The sequence below is a fragment of the Microcaecilia unicolor genome, unplaced genomic scaffold, assembly GCF_901765095.1.
Source record: "Microcaecilia unicolor unplaced genomic scaffold, aMicUni1.1, whole genome shotgun sequence".
In the NCBI taxonomy this organism is placed as follows: Eukaryota; Metazoa; Chordata; class Amphibia; order Gymnophiona; family Siphonopidae; genus Microcaecilia; species Microcaecilia unicolor.
This window is the reverse complement of record NW_021963679.1, coordinates 634720-661434: the sequence shown is the minus strand read 5'-3', so window position 1 is coordinate 661434 and position 26715 is coordinate 634720. Positions and strand designations below refer to the sequence as shown.

Sequence of the window (26715 nt, the reverse complement as noted above, 5' to 3'; positions counted from 1 at the left end):
GGAAGAGGTAACATTGAAATTATTTCCTAAAAAACCGGAGAAAATAACCTTAGAAAAAATTTGGGATGCTTTGGAATGTTTAGAAGATTCTTTAACCCAGAAATTATCTCCAATAGTTAAAGTTACTCAATCAAATCAAGCTAAAATAGCAGACTTGGAAAAACAGTTGGAACAAACTAAAACTTTTGAACAAACAATTATACTTGAAACAAATCAAATTAAAGAGAGTCAAATAACTTTAATAAAAGAAAAATGTATATTTACATAGGAAAATAGAAACTTTAGAAAATCTACAAAGGATGAAAACATTGAGATTTATAAATTTTCCTAAAGTTCCAGCAGTGGCTCCTTTAATAACATTTAAAAGATATCTTTCTGAAGTATTAAAAATTACTGAACAATTGTTTCCACCTGTAGCAAGGATTTATTATTTGGCTCCCTATGTTAAGAAACCAAGTGAGCGCATAATACCATCTATGGAAACCCCATTTGAGGAGCTAAATTTGAATTTATCACAAACAATTGAAGATGAGCTATGTGGAGTACAACCTTAATTATAGACTTTGCTCTACAGCCGGATCGGGACTGGATCTTGAAAACTTTCTTTAAACATAGACATGAAGTCTTTCTGAATTGCAAAGTCAAAGTATTTCCTGATATTGCTAGACAAACTCAGAAAAGACGTCAGTCTTTTTTGAAACTTCGTGATTGTGTATTGTCACAGGGGGGAATTTTCTGGCTTAATTTTCCTTGTAAATGTGTGGTTAAATTTCAATCTATTAAATATGTTTTCTTTGAGAGTGATCAGTTAGCAAAATTCCTGGACTCCAGACAAGAACCAGCCATAAACTCTCTGGTGCTTCCTCCATTACTATCTACTCCGTGATAGGATAAGTGGGCATATGTTCTATTCATTTTTTCCTATGTTAACCAATTTTTGAATAGTGCCTTGCCTATAATTGTGGACTTTAGCAGTAATTATCATTTAATAGATTTTCTTTATAAAATATTTTCTTGTATGGTAATACTCCTTTTCTGTACAAGTGTTTCTTGTAAAATTCATTAAAATTACAAAAAAAAATAAAAAATAAATAAGATAAAAGTAAACAATAAGACTTTTACCTAAGTTAAAAAATGGAACATCAGAGACATCTCTTACATTAAATAAAAAACATAATCAAAAATTATTAAAGATATACAAATTATGGAAACACATGTAAATTAGCATGGATATAACATTCAAAAGCAGACAGAAAACATGTTTGCTCAGTTCAAAAATTGTTACAAACACTCAGTACAGACCAGGCAGGAAACGTGTTGGCTAAGTGCAAAAACGTTACACACGTTTGGTAAAGACCATGGATACTGCATCAAAAACAGATGTGAATACTCCTAAAACATTTCAAAAAATGCAAAAAGAGTCAACAACAATTATTCATCCTAACGAAGTCAGGAAAATCTTGTATATAAATAGATGACATTAAAAACAATACACTCATTTTAATCTTCCCTTCCATGTCATCGAAGACTCCCAGCGCCTTCAAATGTTGTACTCGGTGCAACTGGACCATCTCAGGTACAGATACCCATTCTTGGTGTATTCAGTGCCTTGAGCCCGACCATAGACTAGCTCGTTGTGCCCTGTGTCTTCGTATGAAGAAAAGGACTGAACTTGCTTGAGAAGCCCAATGCAAGAAACTTTTTGGGGCTCGGTCCAGTCCTTCGGCATCAGTACCAAGGTCGGTGGCGTCGACATCGAGGGATGCATCGACATCAGGAGCAGAGGTATGCATGGCTGCTGAGAGGCCAACATATGCTGGGAGCAGTAAGACATTGAGTGGGTCTCCACCTATCTCGAGGCCTCCTGCAGTGAGGCCCCCCCGGGACTGTCAATCGTCAGACCCGCCCCCGAGGCAATGTGAGGATTCAACGACATCCTCGTCGGCACTGAGGAGCCTCGGTGACGGGCATCAAGTGAAGGCGAAGAAGCATCATCACTGTTCCCCCTCGTCATATGGTGCTGGGAGCTACGGGGCGTTGAAGGATTCTGTACCCAAGAAGCTTCGATGCCGGGACGACCACTCCCCTCCATACAGGAGGTGCCGATGCGTCGGCCTCTTAGCAGTCCGTTTCCTGCTCCTGAGCCTCAACTGATTCTGCCACCGACTGCTCCACCGGCCCCTCAGCCTTCTCTGATGGCGGCTCTTGATGAGCGCATCCGGGCCTTACTTCCACAGCTTCTGGAAAGACTGCTGTGCCAGTCTACTTCAGCGTCGGGGGTGCTTTTGCCTGCCGTGCCACCTTCTGCAGCTCTGTCTGGCCCTTCACCTGTGGTGAGGTCCCTGACCTCGGTGCCGCTTGCGGCTCCGGTGTCGGCTGCCACCCAGGTCAACTCCCCATCGACGTCGGTGGAGGAAGCTGCCACCTGTAGCTGTGTCTGGCCGTTCACCTGTGGTGAGGTCCCTGACCTCGGTGCCGCTTGCAGCTCCGGTGTCGGCTGCCACCCAGGTCGACTCCCCATCGACGTCGGTGGAGGAAGCTGCCACCTTCTGCAGCTTTGTCTCGCCCTTCACCTATAGTGAGGCCCTTGACCTCGGTGCGGCTTACGGCTCTGGTATCGGCTGTCACCCAGGTCGACTCCCCATCGAAGTTGGTGGAGGAAGCTTCACCACAGTCCATGTGACCTTCGGCCCCTCAACATCACCATTGAGGACGTTGGTCCTCAGCGTCGAGGCAGGCTCAGTCTCGGAGGTCCCTGAGGGAAGTGCTTTCTGAAACTGAGGAGGAGCGCTTATGGAAGTCAGAGGAAAATCCCAGGTACTTTTCCTCTGATTTTTAGGATTTCCTCTGAACCTTCCCCTCCGCCTGAAAGGATACTGTCTCCTCCTGAAAGCCTCTCCTTTTCATCGTTTGTATGGGAAATGACTGAGGCCATTCCATTCCCTGCAGAAGTGGAGGATGAGCCCAGGGCTGAGATGCTTGAGATGTAGCTTTGGGCACACCGCCATGACATGTTTCTCCAAGCCACTTATCTGGCAGGCGTAAACAACAGTTTGGTTGACCTGCTGAGCAGGGTAAACCTCATGAGTGGTCGCAGAATATGGGCATAGCCCGCAAGATCTTCCAAGCGTGGGGCACCCCCTCGGTGGATCTTTTTCCACTTAAATTAATCACAGTTCTGTTTCAGGCTTCAGGCCCACAACAGACTAGCGTCAGATGCCTTTCTCATACATTGGGGAACAGGCCTTCTATATGTGTATCCTCCCATACCTCTAGTAGGGAAGACTTTGCTGAAACTCAAGGAAGACCGCGGAACTATGATCCTGATTGCACCCTACTGGCTGTGTCAGATTTGGTTTCTTCTTCTTCTGGAGTTGTTCTCCGAGAAACCGTGGAGATTGTAGTGTTTTCCAACTCTCATTACTCAGAATGAGCAATCGCTTCTACATCCCAACCTCCAGTCTCTGGTTCTCACTGCCTGGATGTTGAGAGCATAGAATTCACTTCCTTGGGTCTTTTGGAGGGTGGCTCCCGGGTCTTGCTTGCTTCCAGGAAAGATTCCACTCAGAGGTGTTACTCTTTTAAATGGAGGAGGTTTGCCATCCAGTGTGACAGCAGGGCCCTAGATCGTCTCTCTTGTCCTACACAGACCCTGCTTGAATACCTTCTACGCTTGTCAGAGTCTGGTCTTAAGACCAACTCCGTAAGGGTTCACCTCAGTGCAATTAGTGCTTATCTGCGTGTAGAGGGTAAGCCTGCCTCTGGACAGCCTTTAGTTGTTCACTTCATGAGAGGTTCGTTTTTGTCAAAGTACCCTGTCAAACCTTCTCCAGTGTCATGGGATCTCAACGTCATTCTCACCCAGCTGATGAAAGCTCCTTTTGAGCCACTGAATTCTTGCCATCTGAAGTACTTGACCTGGAAGGTCATTTTCTTGGTGGCTGTTACTTCAGCTCATAGGGTAAGTGAGCTTCAGGCCCTAGCATTGCACCTTATACTAAGTTTCATCACAACAGAATAGTCCTTCGCATGCAGCCTAAGTTCCTGCCGAAGGTGGTGTTGGAGTTCCATTTGAACCAATCAGTTGTCTTGCCAACTTTCTTTCCCCTGTCTTCATGCCCACCCTGGTGAAAGCAGCTTGCACACCTTGGACTGCAAGAGAGCATTGGCATTTTACGTGGAGTGGACGAAGCCCTTCAGACAGTCCGCCCAGTTGTTTGTGGCTTTTGATCCCAACAGGAGGGGAGTCTCCATCGGAAAATGCACAATCTCCAATTGGCTAGCAGATTGCATATCCGTATGCCCAAGCTGGGCTGACTCTGGAGGGCCATGGCTGCGTCAGTGGCTCACTTAAAGTCAGCCTCCATTGAAGAGATTTGCATGGCTGCAACATGGTCTTCAGTCCACACATTCACATCACACTACTGCCTTGAGCAGGATACCCAACGTGACAGTCTGTTTGGGCAGTCGATGCTGTAGAATCTGGGGTTTAGAATCCAACTCCACCCTCCTAGGCCCATTTTATTCTGTTCCAGGCTGCACACTCAGCTAGTTGTATATAGCTTTTCTGGTTAATCTGTGTTTTGTCCTCGCCGTTGCGAGGCCCAGTTGACCACTGTTTATTGTTTTGCGTGAGCCTGGATGCTAGGGATACCCCAGTTGTGAGTGTAATTCAGCCTGCTTGTCCTAGGAGAAAGCAGATACTTACCTGTAGCAGGTATTCTCAGGGGACAGCAGCCTAATTATTCTCACAATCCTGCCCACCACCCCTTGGAGTTGTTTATTTCTTTTTGCTTTAACACTTAACTGAGGAGCACGGTCGTATGACGGGCGGGAAATCAGTCCGCGCATGCACACTGCGAAGGATCTGGCAAACTTTTATTTTGTGCTTTATTATGCCGATTCCCAGGCCGACGCGGATCGTCAACACAGTTGTGAGAATAATCAGCTTGCTGTCCTCGGAGAATACCTGCTACAGGTAAGTATCTTCGCTTTATATGGGGTTTTGCTGTTCTTCTGGCTAATCTTTGCTCTTGCTACTGGGGAGTGATCCTTCCAGAGAAAAACTGAGGTTCATTGGTTGGGGAGTGTAGGGGAAAGTATAAGAATGAAAAGAACAGCTGATTTTAAAGATCACACTGAGAGACATGTTAACATTAAATTCTTTCAACAGTATGATGTAAAAAATCATCGCAGCTTTTTAAAACGAACTAAATATGATGACTTAAAGTTTGAAGACTTGTTTATTGGGAATAAAGTGAATATCTTTTCACGCCTGCTTCATCTGGTAGACTACGGGGACCAATACTCAGCCCGCAAGCTTGGCAGCAAGAAAGAAAGGTAAGAATTGTGGTGATTTTTAACAGTAAAAGTGAAAACTACTTTCAGAAGCATGAAAGAATAACTTCAGATGGACAGGTGCCTCATTGTCTCTGTTATAAGTGGAAAAGTTAATGATACAATAATTTTTTTCTCATTACCACAGTTGTGTTAGGATGTTGAGAATGTGTAAACTGTTTGCACTGTTCGATAATAGAGTTGGCTAGAAACTATGATATTTTATTAGTTGAATCTGAAGATATGATGAGGAATGTTTGCTAATATTTTAAGATTGCAAAAATGAAGACACTAAAATGGAAAATGTTCACATTTACATTGGTACAGATTCAGTTCATCTTCTGAAAAACTCGGGAAAAGCCTGGACATTTATAGACCGTCTCATGTAGTTCTCATAGTTCAGTGTGGCCTTAGTTTATTTTTTTCCACTGATGTTAAGCAAGTTATTTTCCTGCTTGTTCCATGCTCCAACATGTGTTTTTCTTCACTGTTTCAGAGCTCAGTTGCTTCTTTTACCAATAACTCTTATTTCCTTCTCATCCTATTAGACCAGTCCAGGCATGAGGGTTATGTACCTCTGGCAATAAATAGAGGCAGAGAACCAGTGTTATCTGAAGCTTCCAGCCCTGGTACAATTGGTGGTGCAGCTGGGCCAGATGGCCTTTATTCTCTGTTTCCAGTATATGGTAGGACAGCATAGACTGGTGCAGTAGAATCAGTGGCAGGCCCAGGGTAACAACTTCTGAGGTGTCTTCTGCAGAGATTTGGAGGAAGTGAGGGGTTTTAGGAGTTGTGCTCCTTCACCCCTGTGGGCTACCAGGTAGCTGGTTCTGAGTTACTCATACTGATTGCTTGTGGATCCCTTCTAGTCGAGCAACAACCCCTAATCCTCTTCTCCCTCCTGAGAGAAGCCAAGAGAAAGAAAACTCACAGTAGACAAGAGGTTGTAGTCAGTATATACAGAAGCTTCCATGAATTAAACAGACAGCAGATTTACATCAGAAATCATAGGCTACACTCTGAAAAATCATTGGCTTGAGTCTCTCACTGCCCTTCTCTGTATCCTTGCTGTGGGGTGAAAATCTCAGTACAACCTTCCAGCACACACCAGAGCAGTGATTATTGAAGAAAGAAATGTGATATCCTAAGCTCGCTGTACTGAGGACAGGGAGTGGGGTGGTGGTGGAGGAACTCGGCTTGCAGCACAGCCTGATGGCAAAGTGTGGTAGAAGGTTCAGAGGTTGTGGGAGCTATTGCTCCAGCAGTACAGTCAAATTGTTTTGTTTGCAATACAGTGAGGTTTCTTGCGTGGCTTCCGCACCCACAGGGACATCGGATCGTGTAATATCAGGTTTCCCCATCAGCAGTTCTAGTGTGCTTTGGAGGAAGGAGAACGTGACTGCAAGTGCTACCAGAGTGGGAACAGCCTCCACAACCATTATAAATACTTGTGCGTGGCAGGGATGGTCCTGGGGGTTGAAGGTGATTTGGGGAGGTAAGAGCACCTCTTGCTGGACTGGAGGTGCAGGAGGAGCCTAGATGGCTACCTGGGGCTAAAGAGGGACATGCCCTTTCACCTGAGTTTGTGTGACTGATGCATCAGGCCTTCCTGAATATGTAGAGGTTGGCCCTCCCAAGAAAAGCTGGCAGAAAAAAAGGTTCTGGGCCACTCCTTGGCCCCCTTATAGCTTTTCTGGTTGGTCTAGATCTAACATCCCCAGAATCTCTGAGAGAGAGGAAATGTGGAGGACCTCCTGCTTGGGGAATCCACAGAAGAAGTCAAGCTCTTGGTGCCAGAGGAAGATGACTTGCTTGTCATTAGATTGTTACAGGACACAGAACAGTCTTAAAGGTTATTGGAGAAACTTCCTACCTTGATAGTCTTTACCACATTGACACTGCAGATATAAGCTTGAGGCCACTCTTTCCGTGAGCCTCCCCCAGGTACTATAGCCCAGCCAACACCTTGGGAGGATTCTTTCTCTCAGTCATCCTCCAGGAGACCTCTGTATTTTGGGGTCTTGCTCCTAGAGACTTCTTGCCTCGGGGCCTCTCTACTCTTTCTCAGGGCACTTATCCACTTCCCTGCTTGAGCCCTGCTCCTCTAACTCAAGTCTCTAGCTCATTGGCTAGTGCCATCTGCTGTAAGGTGGCTTAACTGCAACATCAGTGAGGAGTGTTCCTAGGGAAATCTGCCACTATACCACTTACTTCCTCACATAGAATAGAACTATTCATAGTTGTTAAATCGCATGAGAAATTGCTGGAGGACCCTCAGAAATTCCTTCACTTTCTTGAGATCCTTAGAAGGCATTTTCAATTTCCAGTGCTGACCTTTGGACAAGCCATGGCTTCCAGAACATTCTCTGAGATAGTGGTTATGGTGGCACTGTTTCTGTGGAAGGAAGGTGTGATGGTCCATCCCTAACTGATCAACTGGTTATTGGGAGCCAAGTTAGCCACAGGGGAGGAGCATGCAATAGTAAGTGTCATACAGGTTATGGAGTCACCAGGCTGGGTGATCTGTAATGCAAAGAGCAATTTGTTGCTGAAGCAAGAATTAGAGTGCACCTCTCAGTTCCATCAGCAGTCAGGGTTGGCTTGAGATGGTGAATGGAGAGGAGATGTGTCTTTAAGGGCATGGACTTGAAAGCCTCAGACTGGGTCATGGTGACAACTGAATCAGGTCTGTGAAGCTGGGGAGCTCATTGTCTGAACTGCCAGATTCTTGCTAACCACACTGGAGACCAGAGCTATTATGTTAGCTCTGTTGTCATTTCTCCTCTGGATTCAGAGATTGATAGTAAGTCCATTGTGAAGATACCATGGTAGTGGCCTACAATAACGAGCAAGGGGACACCTGGAGTCATCAGGTGTCCTTGAAACTAACCTTCAGGTGCTCTTGGCAACCCATATAGCAGGCATTAACAAAAGTTGGTTAAATTCCCTCAGCCAGAATCTCCTGGATCTGGGGAAATGGGAACTGCTTTGTGAGGTATTTCATAGCATCACTGATAGGTGAGGTGTATTTTACATGGATCTAATGACATCAGCCAAGAATTGTAAGGTTTGCATATTCTACAGCAGAAAATGGGAACCAGGTTCAAGACATGTTGATCCAGTGATGGCTATGTTATAGGAGCCTCTATATATTTCTACCATTGCAGCCAAAAAGACGAGTGATTTAGCGGATAGAGGACCATCCCTCGCTAATGATTCTGGTATGCTGACCTCCTGAGATTCTCCAAGAGACTTCTGCATCAGGGTCTGCTCTTAATTGACAATCTGGTGCCATTTTTGCTTATGGCATGGCCTTGAGAGGTGGTGCTTGGGCGAAAGAGGTTTTCCTCCTACAGTATCACAATTATGTTAAAGACCCACAAGCTGTCCACTTTGATGTGTATTCATGTCTGGTGGCTCTGTCTTGTGCTGGAAGTAGTCTGTTCTAGAAATCCCTAGCAGTGTTGCAGAGGTCTTGAAAAGGGTTTTGCATTGAGTTTGTTGAAGAGTCAGTTGGCTTCTATTTCTTACTACAAAGGACAAGTTCAAAGGATGTCAAATGCAGAACACCTCAATGTGGTACAGTTCTTTATCGGGGTGAATCATGTCTGTCCCTGTTTTACAGGGTAGTGCTGCCATGGGATCTGAATTTGGTGCTACATGCCCTGTCCTTTGCTCCATTTCAGCATTTGAAGAGAGCTTCTGTGAAGGATTTGCCATTGAAGATATTTTTAATATTGGAGCTTTAAGCCCTCTCCTGTAGGATCTGAATCTTGTGTTTTTGAATGAGGAGGTAACCATTTGTCCAGTTGCATCCTTCTTGCCCAAAAAGGTGGCCCCATTTCACTTGAATCAGGAAGTATTTTTGCCAGCCTTTTGCATATCAGCCAAAGGAAAAGAAGAGAGGGAACACCATTCTAGAAGTTGAATATGCTTTTGTGCTTTTTGCAGGGCTGCACAGAGGGAAAGATACCTCCAAGGTCTCAATTTCCAGGTGGGTCTGAGAGGCTGTTTCTTCAGCTTATATCCTTAAAGCTTTGAAGGTCCCAGAGGGTATTCAAGCGCATTCTACCAGGCAATTTCCTAGGCAGAATGTAGGGCTGTGCTGCAGGAGGGCGTTTTAAAATGACAGCATGGTCTTCCCTGATTTACAAGCCAGATCAGATTCCTTCTCCGAAGTGGGAGTCCTGAAAGCAACCTGAGCTTCCCCCTGCCTAAACGAGGGGGGCTTTGATACATCCTGCACATCTGGACTGGTCTGACAGGATGATAAGATTACATTTTGGATTTAACTGCTAATTTTATTTTCTTGAATCCTGTTGGACCAGTCCAGGGCCCACCAGGGAGCCCAGGTTTGGTGAACGGATGGTCAGCAACTTAGTACTGTATGCAGAATTATGTTTTATAGTTCCTGTAGGTTGTTGACTGCCTGCCCCAAGGGAACCCAGCAAGACCAGGGAGTAAGCAGGTTGAGATCTCATGAGGCTTTCTCTGGGCAGTGCAAAGGTTCCTTCTTTGGTTACCAGGTGCAGTGAGTGAGCTAAAGATGGTCCATGAAGGGGCTGTTATCGGGGGCTGTTACCTGTCTGTCATAGTAAAAAAAAGAAGAAAAAAAAAGAGGAAGTCATATTATTGAGGCTTCTTGGGTGTGGGTGTGGGGGGGGAGGGGAGGGGAGGCTCATATTTGTGCTTATCTCTGTTTATGGTTATAAATAAAACAGTCTCTCACTTTGACAAGAGAATGCTAACTCTCTAGCTCAGCTCCACTTCCTGTTATACCAGGGCTGGAAACTTTGGATGGTACTGGTTTTCGGCCTCCCATCTGTTGGTAGAGGTTGTAATTCATACGCCTGAACTGTATTTGCAGGATTTAAGGAATGGAAATTAATAAATGATGTTTATATGCATCAAGCAAGGTGGCAGCTTAGAGCTTTAGCTGTACGATACCTCCATCTCAATCTGTTCTAATTGTCAGATCCATATGAATCTTAAGTTATCAGAGTTACTTAAATTTACCAAGTTAGATTTTACAGCATGTGCAGTGCAAGGGGTGAAGTGCTCAAAACAAGATGTGCAAGGTATCACAGCCAAAACTGGATGAAGTTTTATTAGATACAGTTCTTCAAGAACTCCTTTAAGTCAGGGAACTGATAAATGAAAATAATGAATCACTTACGTTTGCCACTAGAAGCTAGCAGCTGGAGGTGCAAATGCAAGCAAATGACCAGCAGCTTTTGGTGGTAGACCCACATGGCAAAATCAATAAGTTTTTGACTATGATCTAAAATATTTAAATAGCTAGTGTAGATGCAACAGTGTATGAGTTTTAAGAGTACTAGAAGGCCCCTCATTCTTCAGCTTGACCAACCTTTGGAGTTTGAGAGGGCACATTGAGCTCCTTCTCAATTTCCAAGACTTGTAGTTACACGAGTCCTGAGATACCAATTTTCTTTGGCTGTCTTTCAGTTGGCTAGACTGAAAGCCCCTGTACGCTATGAGGGTAATACTGTTTCAATAATTCCAGATCTGAACAAATAATACTTTGGCATGCCACAAACAATTTCTAACAATGTGACCATTTTTTAAATGGATTCATGCAATAAGGATTATTTTTCCCAGTGAAGATAAATACCACATGGCTCTTCAAGGACCTATCAGCTCTTAGAGGAGCAATTCTGTACAGATAAGGAACAGCATTAGGCACTGCTACTTTTTGCATTTTCTGCTTCAGTATAGGCTGAAAATAGCAATGGGAGAGACTAAGGGGCTTCTTTTGAAAACAAAAAATGACAAAGTGGCAGAAGATTACTTCAAACCAAACAGGAACTTTCCACAGATAACGTGAATCACTTTCAACTAACAGTGCTGTGGATTGCAACATCAGATGCTGTAACCACCATCCGTGGAGCTAATGGAGGAAAAAAACCTCAAATGGTTCATGGCACCCTTTGATCTTTTATAGAAAAACTAGTACTCAACAGACACCAACTTCATCATTGGCAAAAAAACGAATGGGAATCAATGAGAGATATGTGTGCCTTTGTTTGCCTAGGAAACAATACAAAAAATATGAAAAAATATACAATTTTTCATTCACTGATTCACAAACTGTTAACAAGATATTTTATTTTTACACTAAATAAAGAAAATATGGAGGTTTTTGGCCAATGGTGAAGTTGGTGCCTGTTGAGTACTAGTTTTTTAATGAAAGATCATAGGGTATCAGAGACCTTTTGAGGTCTTTTCCTCCATTAGCTCCACAGATGGTGGTTACAGCATCTGATTCCACGGTATTGTTAGTTATAAGATGGCAGAAGGACATTTTCCTTTCAAATATCCAAGTTTCGATTTTTGACATTTTGCTCCACAGTTCATTCAGATTTCAAGGAGGTGTGTTGGTGTGTTTTGGGCGGGATGTGAGCGGCTCCAAATGATAGTCGCTTTTTTTCTGCAATAATGGAACAAAATGAAAATGTCTAGGGCCAAAATTATGATGTTTTTGGCTAGACCTGTTTCAGTCATGACAAAGAGACCAAAAGATGCCCTAAATGGCCAAATGACCACTGGAGGGATTAAAGCATAGCCCCCCCCCCCCCATTACTCCCCATGTTGTCACTGACTCCCTCCCAGCCCCCTAATATGTGACAGTGACAGTACATACCAAGCTCTTTGACAGCTTTAGATATGATAACCATTCCAGTTGGAGCAGCAAGCAGGTCCCAAGAGTAGCCTAATGCTTAGTGCAGTGGACTGTATAGAAGGGGAGGCAGGCCCATTTCCCGCTCTAACTGGTACACTTGTGATGGAAAGTGTGAGTGCCCCAAAAAGCACAAAATACCTACTGAACCCACATATAGGTGACACCTGCAGGGATAAGGGCCTATTGTAGTAGGGATAAGGGTTAGTGGTGTACAGTAGATTTTTGGTGGGTTTTTGGCGGTCTCACCATACAGTACAAGGGAGTAACGTTGAAATGTGTACCTGAGACCTTTTATGTGAAGTCCACTGTAGTGCCCACTAGGGTGTCCCGTTGCTCTGCTGGAATGTGTCTGTGGCCAGTCTACTAAGAATGCTGCCCCCCCCCCCCATACATCCTAATGGCTTGTTTGTAAGCGTTTTTCCCTTAGACGTGGGGTTGTTGTTGTTTTTTTTTAAATAGTCCTAAAAGATAGAAGCACTGAACAAAAAAACGTTTAGCAAATGGCAATTTTCAAAACAAAAAGTTGGACATTAGGCTATGTTCGCTACTGGATTTTTGGATGTTTTTTGCAAAATACCCACAATTGGACTTAGATGTCACATGAAAAGGCCCCTCCACAATTCCTAATCCAGTGCTCAAGGATTATGGCCATATTGAAGGTAATATTTAGCAATACTTCTTTATTGGACTTTCACTAAACCCTGAGTTGGCCGGGACATGAGACTTCACTGGACTTTTTGTTCATATCACTCTATATTTTCCTGATTTGCATTATAGTACTGCATGTAATGTTTGATAAGTGGTCGATAATCAAGACTTTTGAAGAATGTGGTAATGGCATGGTCTCCATAACTATGAATATTCTTTTTACATTATGCTTGTAATATGTTTTGATCCGAAAAACTAAGATTTCAGTACTGTTAATTCATTGAGGTAAGGATTCTACCTTGTTATGGTACTCATAGTGGCACAGATATCACCTTTGTTTATACATGTAATTGTTTTCTTGGTTTGTGAGTATACTGAATTTTCCCTTGTCAGCATGCAGTTTCAAAGAAATGAGTCCAACTTGTCAAAAGATTTATGCCCTCATGTTTCTAATTTTGCTTTTGTAATATATGGTACAGTTTTATAAGGTACACTCATTAAATGTTAAAGGTTTCTTAAATGTCAAAAGGTTTAGAGATATATTCAACAACTCTCTCCAGATGTTTTACTCTTAAAAGAAAAGCATATGAACTTACAAAGTAACATAGTAAGTGACGGCAGATAAAGAACTGAACGGTCCATCCAGTCTGCCCAACAGTCATATTCATTATCAATTCAAGATTAAATGAGCAATGAACGTGAGATTATATACTTGATCCATGGTCTTTCTTTGGTGTTTCTGGAACATAGACTGTAGAAATCTGCCCAGCTTTGTCCTTATGTTCCAACTACTGGAGTTGCCCTTAAAGCCCACTTCAGCCTATCCGAACCTGTCATGCCATTTGCGGGACACAGACTGTAAAAGTCTGCCCGGCACTGTTCTCTCATTCCAAATTATTGAAGTCTCCGTCGAAGCCTTCTCCAGCCCATCCTAAACTGGGATTACTGTACATGGGACTCAGACTGTGCAAGCCAGCCCAGCATCGGCCTTAGTTTTTACAGCCAGAATTGCCATCTAAGCACCACTGAACATGCAAATATATATGCAACCCTTTAAGTTTTGTTTTGTATACCATTCATTTTATAATTAGAGATCCTTTTTGTTCATCCCACACCTTTTTGAATCCTGCCACTGTTTTTTTTCTCTACCACCTGTCTTGGGAAGGCATTCCAGGCATCACCTTCTTCTCACCTACTGCAACACAAATGCTATGTTTTGGGGGCTGTATCCAGCAATAGGCAAAGAGAATGGGGCAGCTACTTTTCTGAAAGCCTCTCTTAATGTAACAATACATTCTTAAATATCTGATAAGATAGTCCTTAAAGTGACTTGGCTCTCTAACCCTAACTTCATATAATCTTTGTGCTCTTAATACAGATAGCCCTCTCTTTTTTTGAGAAGTTGCTGATATTTGGTTCAGTTAAGTCCAGTACCCCTTCTAGCAGGGGAGAGTTCAGTTTTCTCATGTATCCAGTTTTTGATAGATCTAACTGTCCTTCACTGAGGTTGAACAGTAGAACAGTTTTTAAAATGAGGAATTATATAACATCTGGAGATTACAGTACCCTATGGAATGAGGGGATGATATTCAGCCTGTGGCAATCAGCAGTTTTTAAGCCATTGACAGCTGCTGGCTGAATTAATTCTGGATATTGTAATAACTGTAATCCCAGTAGCAAACCCTCAGGGGGATGGTAGGCTCCCTTCAGCAGTCCAAAAACAAAGTCCTTCCAGACAATACAGCTTTTAGTGCAAAGCAGTTTATTTCCCCTCCTCCACAAATCTCAGTTCAAAGGGGTTAAGGTCCCATTCAGTTTCAAAACACAGCAACAAGAAAAAAAACCTTCCCTTTAAATCCAAGTTCTCCCAGTTCAACCGCCTGGGTTTCAGTTTTAAAAGTCTTTTCGCTTGGGTGGTTGCAGAATGGCAGTACAACTCCCACAACACAGCTACTTGACTCCTGTGACCACCCACTGCCTTCAATCCCCGCAACCCTGCCCCAAAGTACAATTACAGTCCATGTCAACCGGTTCCTCCAAACCTGGTGTGCTGGCCCTCCAGACTCTCCTTCCTCCAAGCACTCCATTAACTCTGCCTCTCTGCTAGGCTGTTGGTTAGAGACCTCCTCCCCCTCCCAGGTGGAAGGAATCTTGTACTGATTTCTGACCCAAGGGAATTGAGCTTTGTCATCACGGCTCCCCCTTCTGGCCCTCGTCTGCCATAGCAGCTGCTCTTTCCAGTCCTTCCCCCTCCCTTCCACGTGGTGTCCCTACTGGGTTTTGGGACCTCCCCCCCCCCCCCCCCGATTCCTTCTCTCAGGGCCTTGTGGGGAATGTAGTCTGGCCCCATACCTCCTCCTGACCTGCTTAGACCCTCCAACCTCCTTACAATATTCAATGCCAGGTCATGTCCAGGCTCTGGCATTGAACATCCGGGTAAATGCAGTCACCCAGAAGTTAATCTTGCACCTACTGATATTCAGGCTGGTGCCCAATTAGTTTGGTGAATAAAGTTAGGACAGCGCTTAGATTTTACCTTTTTATGCTCTCACCGACCACACTTATTCCTGGATGGATTACTTTCTAATCTCTAATGACTTGATTCCTATGGTCAAATATTCCAAGACATTGGCAACCGCTATCTTGGATCATGTGGCTATGCAAATTATATAACTCTAAAAGATCCTCAGTTGTGTTGGAGATTTAATCCCACATATTTGAAGGAAACTGGATTTCAAAATCATGTTAACCCAAACTATCTGAGATTATTTTGAGTTTGATAAGGTGGAAGATTCCTCTATAACAATCTGGTGGGATGCATTTAAGACACTATTCATGGTTCAGTTATTCGTTATTCCATTATTTGGATGTCCTGTCAAAAGGTGGAACTACAGAGACTTGAATGCATAATTTTAATATTTAGAGTAAACAAGCCTAAAATCAGCAATTACAGGTGCCAAATTGTTTACAGAACAGAATAAATAGGACAGAACTCATGCACATTGGGGCAGGAAAAATAGGGCAAGAATACAAAAGCTGATTACATAGATAGGAAGCCAAGTAGTTTGAGATGAGGAAATTTTAAATCACTTTCACAAATTTTACCAGTCTCTGTATTCTGAGATTCAAAGTCTTCAGAGCAAATTGATGCTTTTCTCAATAGACAGGCACATCCCAGTTTAAATGGGCCCTAGTGGGAATTTTTAGAATCAGAGATTAGAGTAGAGGAGCTTTATCAGGTTTTTTGCTCCGGTTAGGCACTGATATTCAGCACCAAACCGGCAATGTTTGGACAGCAAAATATATGCAAAAATATTGGCTACCAGATTTTCAACAGTTCTAGATAAAATAAATCTTCCAGATCAAAATGGTTCTATGAAGGTCAGATTTACTACAGATAATTATAGGCTATTTTGTAATATTATGGCTTTAGCCTATACATCCCCTCAGACTACAGTGGTCTTGATCTTGGGTATGGAAAAGACTTCAATCAAATAGGATGATATTTTCTATTCAAAGTGTTGGACTGGGTTGGGATAGGGACACTATTTTAAAGAATGGTGCCATAGGGATCTGTACTGGAACCGGTGCTATTTAACATATTTATAAATGGTCTGGAAGTCGGAATGACAAGTGAGGTGATTAAATGTCCAGATGAAAGAAAACTATTCAAAATTGTTAAAATACATGGGGAAAGCAACTGCTTGCCGTGGGATCAGTAGCATGGAATCTTTCTATTGTTTTGGATTCTGCCAGGTTGGAAAATCTGCCCGCAACCTCGGAGTCATCTTCGACTCCTCCCTCTCCTTCTCTGCGCATATCCAACAGACTGCCAAGACCTGTCGCTTCTTCCTCTTCAACATCAGCAAAATTCGCCCTTTCCTCTCTGAGCATACCACCAGAACTCTCGTCCACGCTCTCATTACCTCTCGCCTTGATTACTGCAACTTACTCCTCACCGGCCTCCCGCTCGGCCATCTATCCCCCCTTCAATCCGTTCAGAACGCTGCTGCACGTCTTATATTCCGCCAAAACCAATATACTCATATCACCCCTCTCCTCAAATCACTTCATTGGCTTCCGATCAGATATCGCATACAATTCAAGCTCCTCCTCCTTACCTACAAATGCACTCAGTCTGCGGCTCCTCACTACCTCTCCACCCTCATCTCCCCCTATGTTCCCGCCCGTAACCTCCGCTCACAGGACAAAGCCCTTCTCTCAGTACCCTTCTCCACCACTGCCAACTCCAGGCTCCGCTCATTCTGCCTTGCCTCACCCTATGCCTGGAACAATCTTCCTTTACCCATACGCCATGCCCCCTCCCTACCCATCTTCAAATCTCTGCTTAAAACTCACCTCTTCAATGCTGCCTTCGGCGCCTAACCGCTCGAGAAATATAAAATGCCCCAATCTATCCACCCTATCAGATTAACTGTTCACTCGTCCTCTAGATTGTTCACTTGTCTTTAGATTGTTCTCTTGTCTTTTAGATTGTAAGCTCTTTGAGTAGGGACTGTCCTTCTATGTTTAAATTGTACAGCGCTGCGTAACCCTAGTAGCGCTTTAGAAATGTTAGTTAGTAGTAGTAGTAGTACTTGGCTAGATGGACCGCTAGTATGACCCAGTATGGCTATTCCTATGTTCTTGCATTATGCTCAGCTGTTGCATATTTGAAACACAGCTAGGATTCTTGTTAATGGGAAGCTATTGGGGGACCTTTTCTATATCCAGTGGCACCTGGCAAGGTTGCCCGCTATTTCTCTTTTGATTTAATGTTGCCTTAAAAGCTATGACTGGCTCCTAATATTACAGGCATTCAGACCCTCAGTTGGATGTTAAATTATCTTTATAGGCAGGTGGTTTGATAGTTTATGCTTCTATAGCCTCTGTTCCACCTTAGTGACTTTTATAGGTCTATTTGCGGCCACATCATGCTATAAAACTGGAAAAAATCTGAATGTCTTTAGCTGCTTGATCCATTGGTTTGTTTTTTATATTTCAATTTATTTATTGATTTTCAATATTAACAAGATTACACTTGTTTTGAAATACAGCAATAGTTAGATTAATAAGAAATTCAATAATTCTTCATATCTAATATAATAAAACGCATCCTCAACGTTCTGAGGACAACGTTCTGAAGCCATCTGACGTCACTCCCAGGCTGAAGGGTTCGTGGATTCGTGGTGTGAAGCCTTCAAGCCAGCCAGCCGTCTCTGCCCCGCCCTCGCGTCAAACGTCATGACGTCGAGGGCGGAAAAAAAAACCTAACAAATCCGGTAGCGAAGCGTCAGGGAAGGAGGCGGCGCTCCCGACGTCTAGCCTTCCTTTCGCTGTGTTCCGCCTTCTTCTGACGTCAAGGATGACGTCAAAAGAAGGCGGAACACAGCGAAGGGAAGGCTAGATGTCGGGAGCGCCGCCTCCTTCCCTGACGCTTCGCTACCGGAACCGCCACGGAGGTAAATTTAAAAAGAAGAAAAAAACCAAAAAGGGATGTTGGGGGGAGGGTGGCCAGTAAAGTAGAACAATGGGAGCAGGAGGGCAGGGGAGAAACGACAGCATGGATGCGAAGGGGGGGGCATGGATGCGAAGGGGGGGGGGGAAGAAGAGGGCGGGCCAGGCTGGGACATGGGAGAGAGAGGAGCATGGATGCGAGGGGGGGTCATGGAAGGGAGAGAGGGGACTTGCTGGAAAAGGATGAATGGAGGCTGCAGGGGACAGAGGAGCATGGATGGGCATGGATTGGGAGGGCAGGGCTCAGGGAGAGAGGGGAATTGCTGGAAAGGGATGAATGGAGGGGGCAGGGGACAGAGGAGCATGGATGGGCATGGATTGGGAGGGCAGGACTCAGGGAGAGAGGGGAATTGCTGGATAGGGATGAATGGAGGGGAAGATGGGCATGGATGGATATGGATTGCAGGGCAGGCCTCAGGGAGAGAGGGGAATTGCTGGATAGGGATGAATGGAGGGGCCAGGTGACAGAGGAGCATGGATGGGCATGGATTGGAAGGGCAGAACTCAGGGAGAGGGGAATTGCTGGATAGGGATGAATGGAGGGGACAGATGGGCATGGATGGATATGGATTGCAGGACAGGGCTCAGGGAGAGAGGGGAATTGCTGGATAGGGATGAATGGAGGGGGCAGGTGACAGAGGAACATGGATGGGCATGGATTGGGAGGGCAGGGCTCAGGGAGAGAGGGGAATTGCTGGAAAGGGATGAATGGAGGGGGCAGGGGACAGAGGAGCATGGATGGGCATGGATTGGGAGGGCAGGGCTCAGGGAGAGAGGGGAATTGCTGGATAGGGATGAATGGAGGGGACAGGTGACAGAGGAGCATGGATGGGCATGGATTGGGAGGGCAGGGCTCAGGGAGAGAGGGGAATTGCTGGAAAAGGATGAATGGAGGGGGCAGGGGACAGATGGGCATGGATTGGGAGGGCAGGGCTCACTCTCATATACAATGTCTTTCTGAATCTCACTCTCACACACTCTGTCTCACACTGTATCACATTCACTCTCTATGTGCCTCACAGTCACTCACACACTCGCTTGGTCTCATACACTCACTCTCACAGAGAATCTGTGTCTCACACACACTCTCTCTCGCCCCCACACACACACACTCTCTCTCACACACTCTCATTCTCACACACACACTCTCTCACAAACACACTCACACCCAGACTCACTCTCTCTCTCACACACTCACACTTTCACTCTGACTCTCAAACAGTCACTCTCACATACACTCTCCCAAACATACACACTCCGAGGAAAACCTTGCTAGCGCCCGTTTCATTTGTGTCAGAAACGGGCCTTTTTTACTAGTAAACAATAAAGCAAAAGAAAAGATAATAGCATATTATCACAAACATACATTTTAGGCTTCCTTAGACCCCATTTAAATCATGGGGTGAACAGAGTTAGGGAAGAATTATTACTTGAGCTTATATAAAAGAAATAAGGTGGCGTAAATACTCCCATTTACTTTAACTATTACATTTGCTTAGAATCTAGAAATGATTTTAGACTATCTGGTGAAAAAAAGGTATATTTAACCTGACCCAACCTAACTAAGCATTTGCACGGATAGGCAAGGAAAAACATCCCGCCTATCTCCAACGTTCTTGCTTTTAATGCTAAAAAAGCTTTCCTTCTCTGTTGGGTCAATTTTGTAACATCAGGGAAGATTTGTACTTTTATCCCACCAAAACAGGTTTGAAGATTTTTAAAATAAAGTTTCATTATGTTATTCAAATCCTGTTCGAAAATCAGGGAAACTATCAGAGTTGACCGGTCTGCATTTTCATCCACCGAACGCTCTAGTATTGCTGAAATGTTCTCAAGATCCAAGTTAGTGTGTAGTCCATCCTGTTTTTTCCCATTCTCTCCTTTGGGACTTGGAGTGTAATATATTTTATTGACAGGCGGCATCGCTTCCAGGGGCATTTTTAAAACTTCATTTAGGTATCTTTTAAATAAATCATAAGGATTAATTCCTGGGAGTTTGGGAAAATTCAATAATCACAAGTTTAATCTTCTATTGAAGTTCTCAATTTGATCCAGTTTCCTTCGGATGTCTGCATTATCTTTAACCACACTGACTTTGAACTCTTGAAAAGAATCTACTTTATTTTGGAAATCAGTCACTTTTTCAGCAATGTCCATTTTTAACTGGTCAACCTTTAAATTCAACTCTTGAAATTTTTTTTTTTAAACTTGATCCATTGTCAGTGAAAGTGTGCCCCAAAGGAAGAGGAGGCTCATGGTTGCTGGGCTCATGGTTGTTGGGGCTCAACATTGCCTCAAGTCAGGCACGCTCTCTCCCTTGCCTGAATTGGCAGCAGGATTGATCCTGACTGAATAGCTGGTCCCAATGCTCCAACCAGCTGAGGCATAGTAGGTCGAATTATCAGAGGTGGTCCACTATGATATATCTTTGTTTTACTTTTTCTCTTCACCATATTAGGAAGGAAAAATAGAAAAGAAGCAGGTAAATGTTAAGCTTGTAGGATCTCAAATACCAGTGTCCTAACTTGTCGATTGCAATATTGGATCTCCATGAAGATATGTTATAGTAGTGGGAAGCCTCTGTGGGCAATGTTTATGCTCCAAATACTAGAGCAGCACAGTTCTTCAGTTCCTTTTTCTTCACGCTTACAGTTATCACCTCAGGGCCCATTTGTATTTTTATTGTATTGATCCCTGCAGATAGATCAGTGCATCATTCAGGCCTTAGAGCAGCTACCAAAAAGCTTCACTGGGATTTAGGAGAATTGTGATTCTGATGTATGGAAACAGTTGTGTGTGTATTGGTGGGGGGGGGGGGGGGGGAGAGGCAAGGAGACACAGGCTTACACACATTACTCTTCAGTTATCGAGTATGGTTTCTGGTTCCTCTCTGAAGAACTAGTGTCGAAATTGTGGTCCTCTAACAAAAGCTTAATTTTCCTCTCTGTGCAAAGCTCTCTTTAGAGATGTGTGGTTTTTCAGCAGATAGCCCTCCTAAGCAATGGACCATCAATAGAAACCTTGTAGCAAACACTGAATTTGTGTCTAAACTTATGGAGGCCTGGAAGGAATATTACAATTTAACATAGATTCTGTGTCTAATGTGTTTGGGAAGCTGTTAAAGCTGTATTATGAGGCATAATCCCATTCCTCTTGATAGCATTGAAAAGACAGAGGGAGGCAAAGATTAACACACTTAAAGTACATTTGACCAGTTTAGAAAAAAGCAAATGTTCTTGTGATGAAAAAAAAATCAATCCTATTGATTAGAGGAGAAATTAGTTCCTTGGAATGTTAACGTACTGTTTACTACCTTAGGCTTACCCAGTGCTACTTTATGTGAATAAACCTGAGAAATTGCTAATGTGGCAATTAAAAAAAGCAAAAGATGTATCAATGAATAGTTAATTTTGTAGATGCAAAGGGGACTATAACTTCCACTTCAGATCAAACGGCAGAGATATTCGCCAGATTCTATCAGACTCTATGCTTTTCAGTTTACAAGATTTCAGGAAGCAATCTCACAATGATTAAGCTCTTTATATTTACCTTACTTAGGTCTAGAGATGAAGCAGTGACATCTTTATTCAAGATGGCCGCTGACTAGATGGTCACAGAGCTTCTGCTCCAGGGACCCTGATCGGGATAGAGCCTAGAACGGGACCATCTGACCGGCTGCCACACTCAAGGATCCGGAGATTCGGGAGCCTCACAGCTGTTGCTGAGCCGGGCAGATGATCCTCCAGGGAGCTAGAATGGAAGGCGCCACCGAAACCGCGACATCTCCCGTACATCCCATGGGCTTCCTCCCTGAGCGGAACAGTGCTGAAAACCGACCGTGGCACCTCCCTGCTTCGGGGGCTGTGGCACCGCCCGGACGGACCTCAACTCCCACCTGCATTCCGGACGAACGGTCTCGCCGAGAACTGCAGGGAGGGCGGCCCGAGCCCAGATCACCTCATGAGAGCCCTGCGGACATCCTCACTGGACAGGTTGGTGCTAAGAGCGGCTCCCTCCCAGCCTTAGGGCCACAGCGCTACCACAGACCAGACATCGGAGCCTACCCACAACCGCGGCAGTGACGGATTAGCAACAGCGCCCCTGCACACTCTGTGCAGCGTGGAGAGCACCGAGTGGCTTGACGTCCGCGGCTGCAGGGTGAGGTGAAGGAGAGGAATGCGGCACACGAGGCAGTGGAGTCGGGAGGATAGAGGATAGGAGCAGCCCCGACGGCAACAAGCTGCGATACGAAGACCTAAGCAACACGCGGCGAGATGCCAAGGCTCCACGCTGATTGCGACGACTGCAGTGGAAACTTCCCATATCCACATAGAGAGCAGCCAGAAGCCTTATGCCCTGGGCCGTACCTCGAGGGAACGGATCATGATTCGTGAGTAAAGAGTGGGAAGGATTTTTATGGGAAAGCAATTCTTGGGACTGTTAAGCACTTTTACTGGGGAGCTGGCTGAAACAGACCAGAAGAGCCTAGGGAGGATTGAAACAATACCTAAGAGCCACATACCAAAGAGTAATTAAGACAAGTGCCTTCTATTGTCATTCAAGCATCTTCCCTGACCAAGTGTAAAAACCCTGAACTGAAACTAACAAGGTGTATGCTGCAAAGTTGATCAGAAGTCCTGAGGCAGGATCAGGGTGAGAAGGAAACTCCCAATCTTTATTTCTTTCTTAAACTGAGACCAAAATGAACACCATCCAAATACTTACTACCTTTCGCTGATCCACCTGGCATTATCCATCCCATTCACAGAACATCCTACAAAACCACCAAAGACTGATCAAACACTCCACACTTCACCAAACTAACACTCAACACACTAAAGGAAAACTACTTAAACATGAATATCACCAACAAAATGGGAGGAAAATCCATAACAAACACGCGCCACCCACGGAACGACAACTAACAAAAATCCACATAACACCAAACCTAGCAATCCCATACCAAAACATCCAAATAGGCTACATTAATGCCAGGTCCGTAATTAACAAAACAACAACAATAACAGATTGGATCACCTCAGAAAGCCTCAATCTCATCTTCGTCAATGAAACATGGATCCACAACCAAAATGACCCCATAATCCTCGAACTATGCCTGCCAGGTTACAAAATCACCCATCGGACCAGATCAGAAAAGAGAGGCGGAGGCATAGCACTAATATATCGAGAACAATTCACCATCAAAACCACTGCCGATTCCATAACACCCCAACTAGAAATTGTCTCATTTAGAATCTATAACAACTCCCTGACCGATCGCCTGAATTGCGTACTGTTCTACAGACCACCCGGTAACTGGAAGGAAAGCCAGCACATCTTCATGGACTTCATATCAAACAACTGTGTAAACAACAACAACAACATATTATTACTAGGCGATATTAATCTTCACCTAGAAGACCCCAATTACATTAACGTACGTGAATGTAAAGACGTCTTACATTCCTGGGACCTTACATGGCCCCAAATGCAAACTACCCACATCAAGGGCCACACATTGGACCTAATATCACATAAACTGTCCACAGATAATAACCTATTAATAACAGACACCAAATGGACAGCAACACCCTGGACCGACCACTACAAACTGAACCTAACGTTAAACTGGCAGAAGAACAGTTCAAACCATATACCAGAACGTACAACTTACGCTACAAGAGGGCTAATTGACCCACAAATATTCTGGCAACAAATATACGACACTGAATGGACTACATGGACTGATTCCACACTTTATCTAAACCGCTGGGATGACAGATGCAACAGCGTACTAAACAACATAGCACCCTTAAAAACAAGAACGTCAAAAAGACAAAACACTATACCATGGTTCAATGACGAATTAAAAAAACTCAAAACACAATCTAGAAAACTTGAATGAGCATGGAGAAAAATAAAAGATGAATACACACTCAACACATGGAAACAAATACACAAAAAATATAAACGTGCAACAAAACAAGCCAAAAGATCCTTCTACAAAACCAAACTAGGACCGGATTACAAAGATATGAAGAAACTATTCCAACTAGTAAACAAGTTACTAGACAACTCACCTATCACTATAACCAACACAGACATCCCACCCGCAGACAAACTAGCCAACTACTTCAATGAAAAAATAATAAAACTATGCAGCACACTTCCTCACCACAACACCGACATTGAAACTTACTTCAATAATCTGGATCCAACATCCGATGGATACTCAGCTGACCGGATCTGGACAACATTTAATCTCCTCAGCACCGAAACAGTCGAGCAAGTGACTCACAGGTTCGCCAAGACCCACTGCAAACTGGATATATGTCCCAGTCATCTACTCAAGTCCACCCCTGACCGCTTCATAGCAGACCTTACTTCACACCTAAACTTCATGCTACAACAAGGTCTCTTCCCTGAAAAACATGGCAACATCCTACTCACCCCAATACCAAAAGACACCAAGAAAAACACAAACGATCTCACCAACTACCGTCCAGTTGCGTCTATCCCATTAGTAGTAAAACTGATGGAGAGCTTGGTGACTAAACAGCTTACGGCCTACCTAGACAAGTTTTCAATATTACATAATTCACAATCTGGATTCCGATCCCACCACAGCACTGAAACTGTCCTAGTTACCCTCCTGGCCAAATTCAAGGAGGAGATAGCAGTAGGCAAAAGCATACTCCTCCTCCAGTTCGACATGTCGAGCGCATTCGACATGGCCAACCACAACATATTACTAAGATTGCTAAGTCACTTTGGGATTGAAGGAAATGTATTCAATTGGATCAAAGGTTTTCTAACCACCAGAACTTACCAAGTAAAATCAAAGTTAGATATATCACCACCATGGAAAGCAGTATGTGGCGTACCCCAGGGATCACCGCTATCACCACTCTTCAACATGATGATGATTCCACTAGCACAGTCCTTATCCAATCACGGCCTTAACCCATTCATTTATGCAGATGATGTTACAATTTACATCCCCTTCAGACATGATCTGACAGAAATAGCCAATAAAATCAATGATGGCCTTAACATCATGGACTCCTGGGCAAACTCATTCCAACTAAAACTAAACACTGAAAAAACACATTGTCTCATCTTCTCCTCGCAACATAACAATTACAAACCCACAATCATAAGTACTGTAGGACATACCCTTCCTACCTCGGACAGTCTGAAAATACTCGGTGTCACACTTGATCGCAACCTTACTCTCGAGACCCAAGTAAACTCAGTAACAAAGAAAATGTTCTATTCAATGTGGAAGCTCAAACGATTAAAACCTTTCTTCCCAAGAGCAACCTTTCGATATCTAATACAATCAATGGTCCTAAGCCATGCAGATTATTGCAACGGAATCTACGCGGGCTGCAAGGAACAACTCATGAAAAAACTACAGACCGCCCAAAACACAGCAGCCAGGCTGATATTCAACAGAACACGCTTCGAAAGTGCCAAACCTCTTCGAGAAAAGTTGCACTGGCTCCCAATCAAATGGATTACCTTCAAAATCTGTACCTTAGTCCACAAAATCATATACGACGTAGTCCCAGGTTACATGACAGACCTTATAGACCTACCAATAAGAAATAAAATCAAATCGTCAAGATCCTACCTAAACCTACACTACCCAAACTGCAAAGGACTGAAATACAAAACAACCCACGCATCCGGCTTCTCCTACATAAGCGCAAAACTATGGAATAGCCTCCCAAAAGCTATGAAAACAATGCACGACCACCTGAACTTCAGGAAATCACTAAAAACCAACCTCTTCAAAATGGCCTACCCCAATGACTCCATGTAAACCTCTTCACGCAGCAACACTGCTTGATTATAATTGTACTGGACAACAAGCAATCTTCATTCCTTGCGACTCTCCACTTATAACTCATACGATCACTATAAACCTTGTATCTGTTATCAACTGACTGGGCAAACGCCTTGACGGTACTATGTAAGCCACATTGAGCCTGCAAATAGGTGGGAAAATGTGGGGTACAAATGCAATAAATAAATAAATATCTAGGGTATTTGACACCCAGGGCTGATTGTTTTTTTAACACCGCCCTCCAAAATCCAGTACTAAGCATACTGAGAATACAAAACACTCAAGACCTATAGAGCAATTCTACCATACCATAAGCAGTCATTTCTATGAGTCACGCAAGGGTGTACCTAGGGAAAGGAAGAAGCTTTCTGGATTGTCCTGGAAAGAGAAGATGGAACCTGTATCCACACTGGGGTTCTCTACAGACCTCCGGTTCAAATAGAGAAGCTAGACAAGGATCTGATAGAGGATATTCAAAAGATTAGTATGAAAGGGGAGGTGCTACTGTTGGGAGATTTCAACTTGTCTGATGTGGATTGGAACGTCCCATCTGTGGAATCGGTAAGAAGTAGGGAGATTGTGGATGCCTGTCAAAGTGCCTTGCTCAGACAAATGGTTGTGGAACCCACGAGGGAAGGGTTGATGCTGGATCTAGTGCTCA

General features: G+C 43.9%; 1 protein-coding gene across 1 annotated transcript in view; it reads left to right on the top strand.

Annotated features, from left to right (window-relative positions):
• The window catches only part of LOC115459561 (nucleoside diphosphate kinase 7-like), a 542835-nt gene that overhangs the window by 109781 nt on the left and 406339 nt on the right, over positions 1-26715 (top strand). The window contains exon 3 of the mRNA XM_030189374.1: positions 5174-5340. Within this exon, the coding sequence (XP_030045234.1) occupies positions 5174-5340 (167 nt within the window). The remainder of the gene's footprint in view (positions 1-5173; positions 5341-26715) is intronic.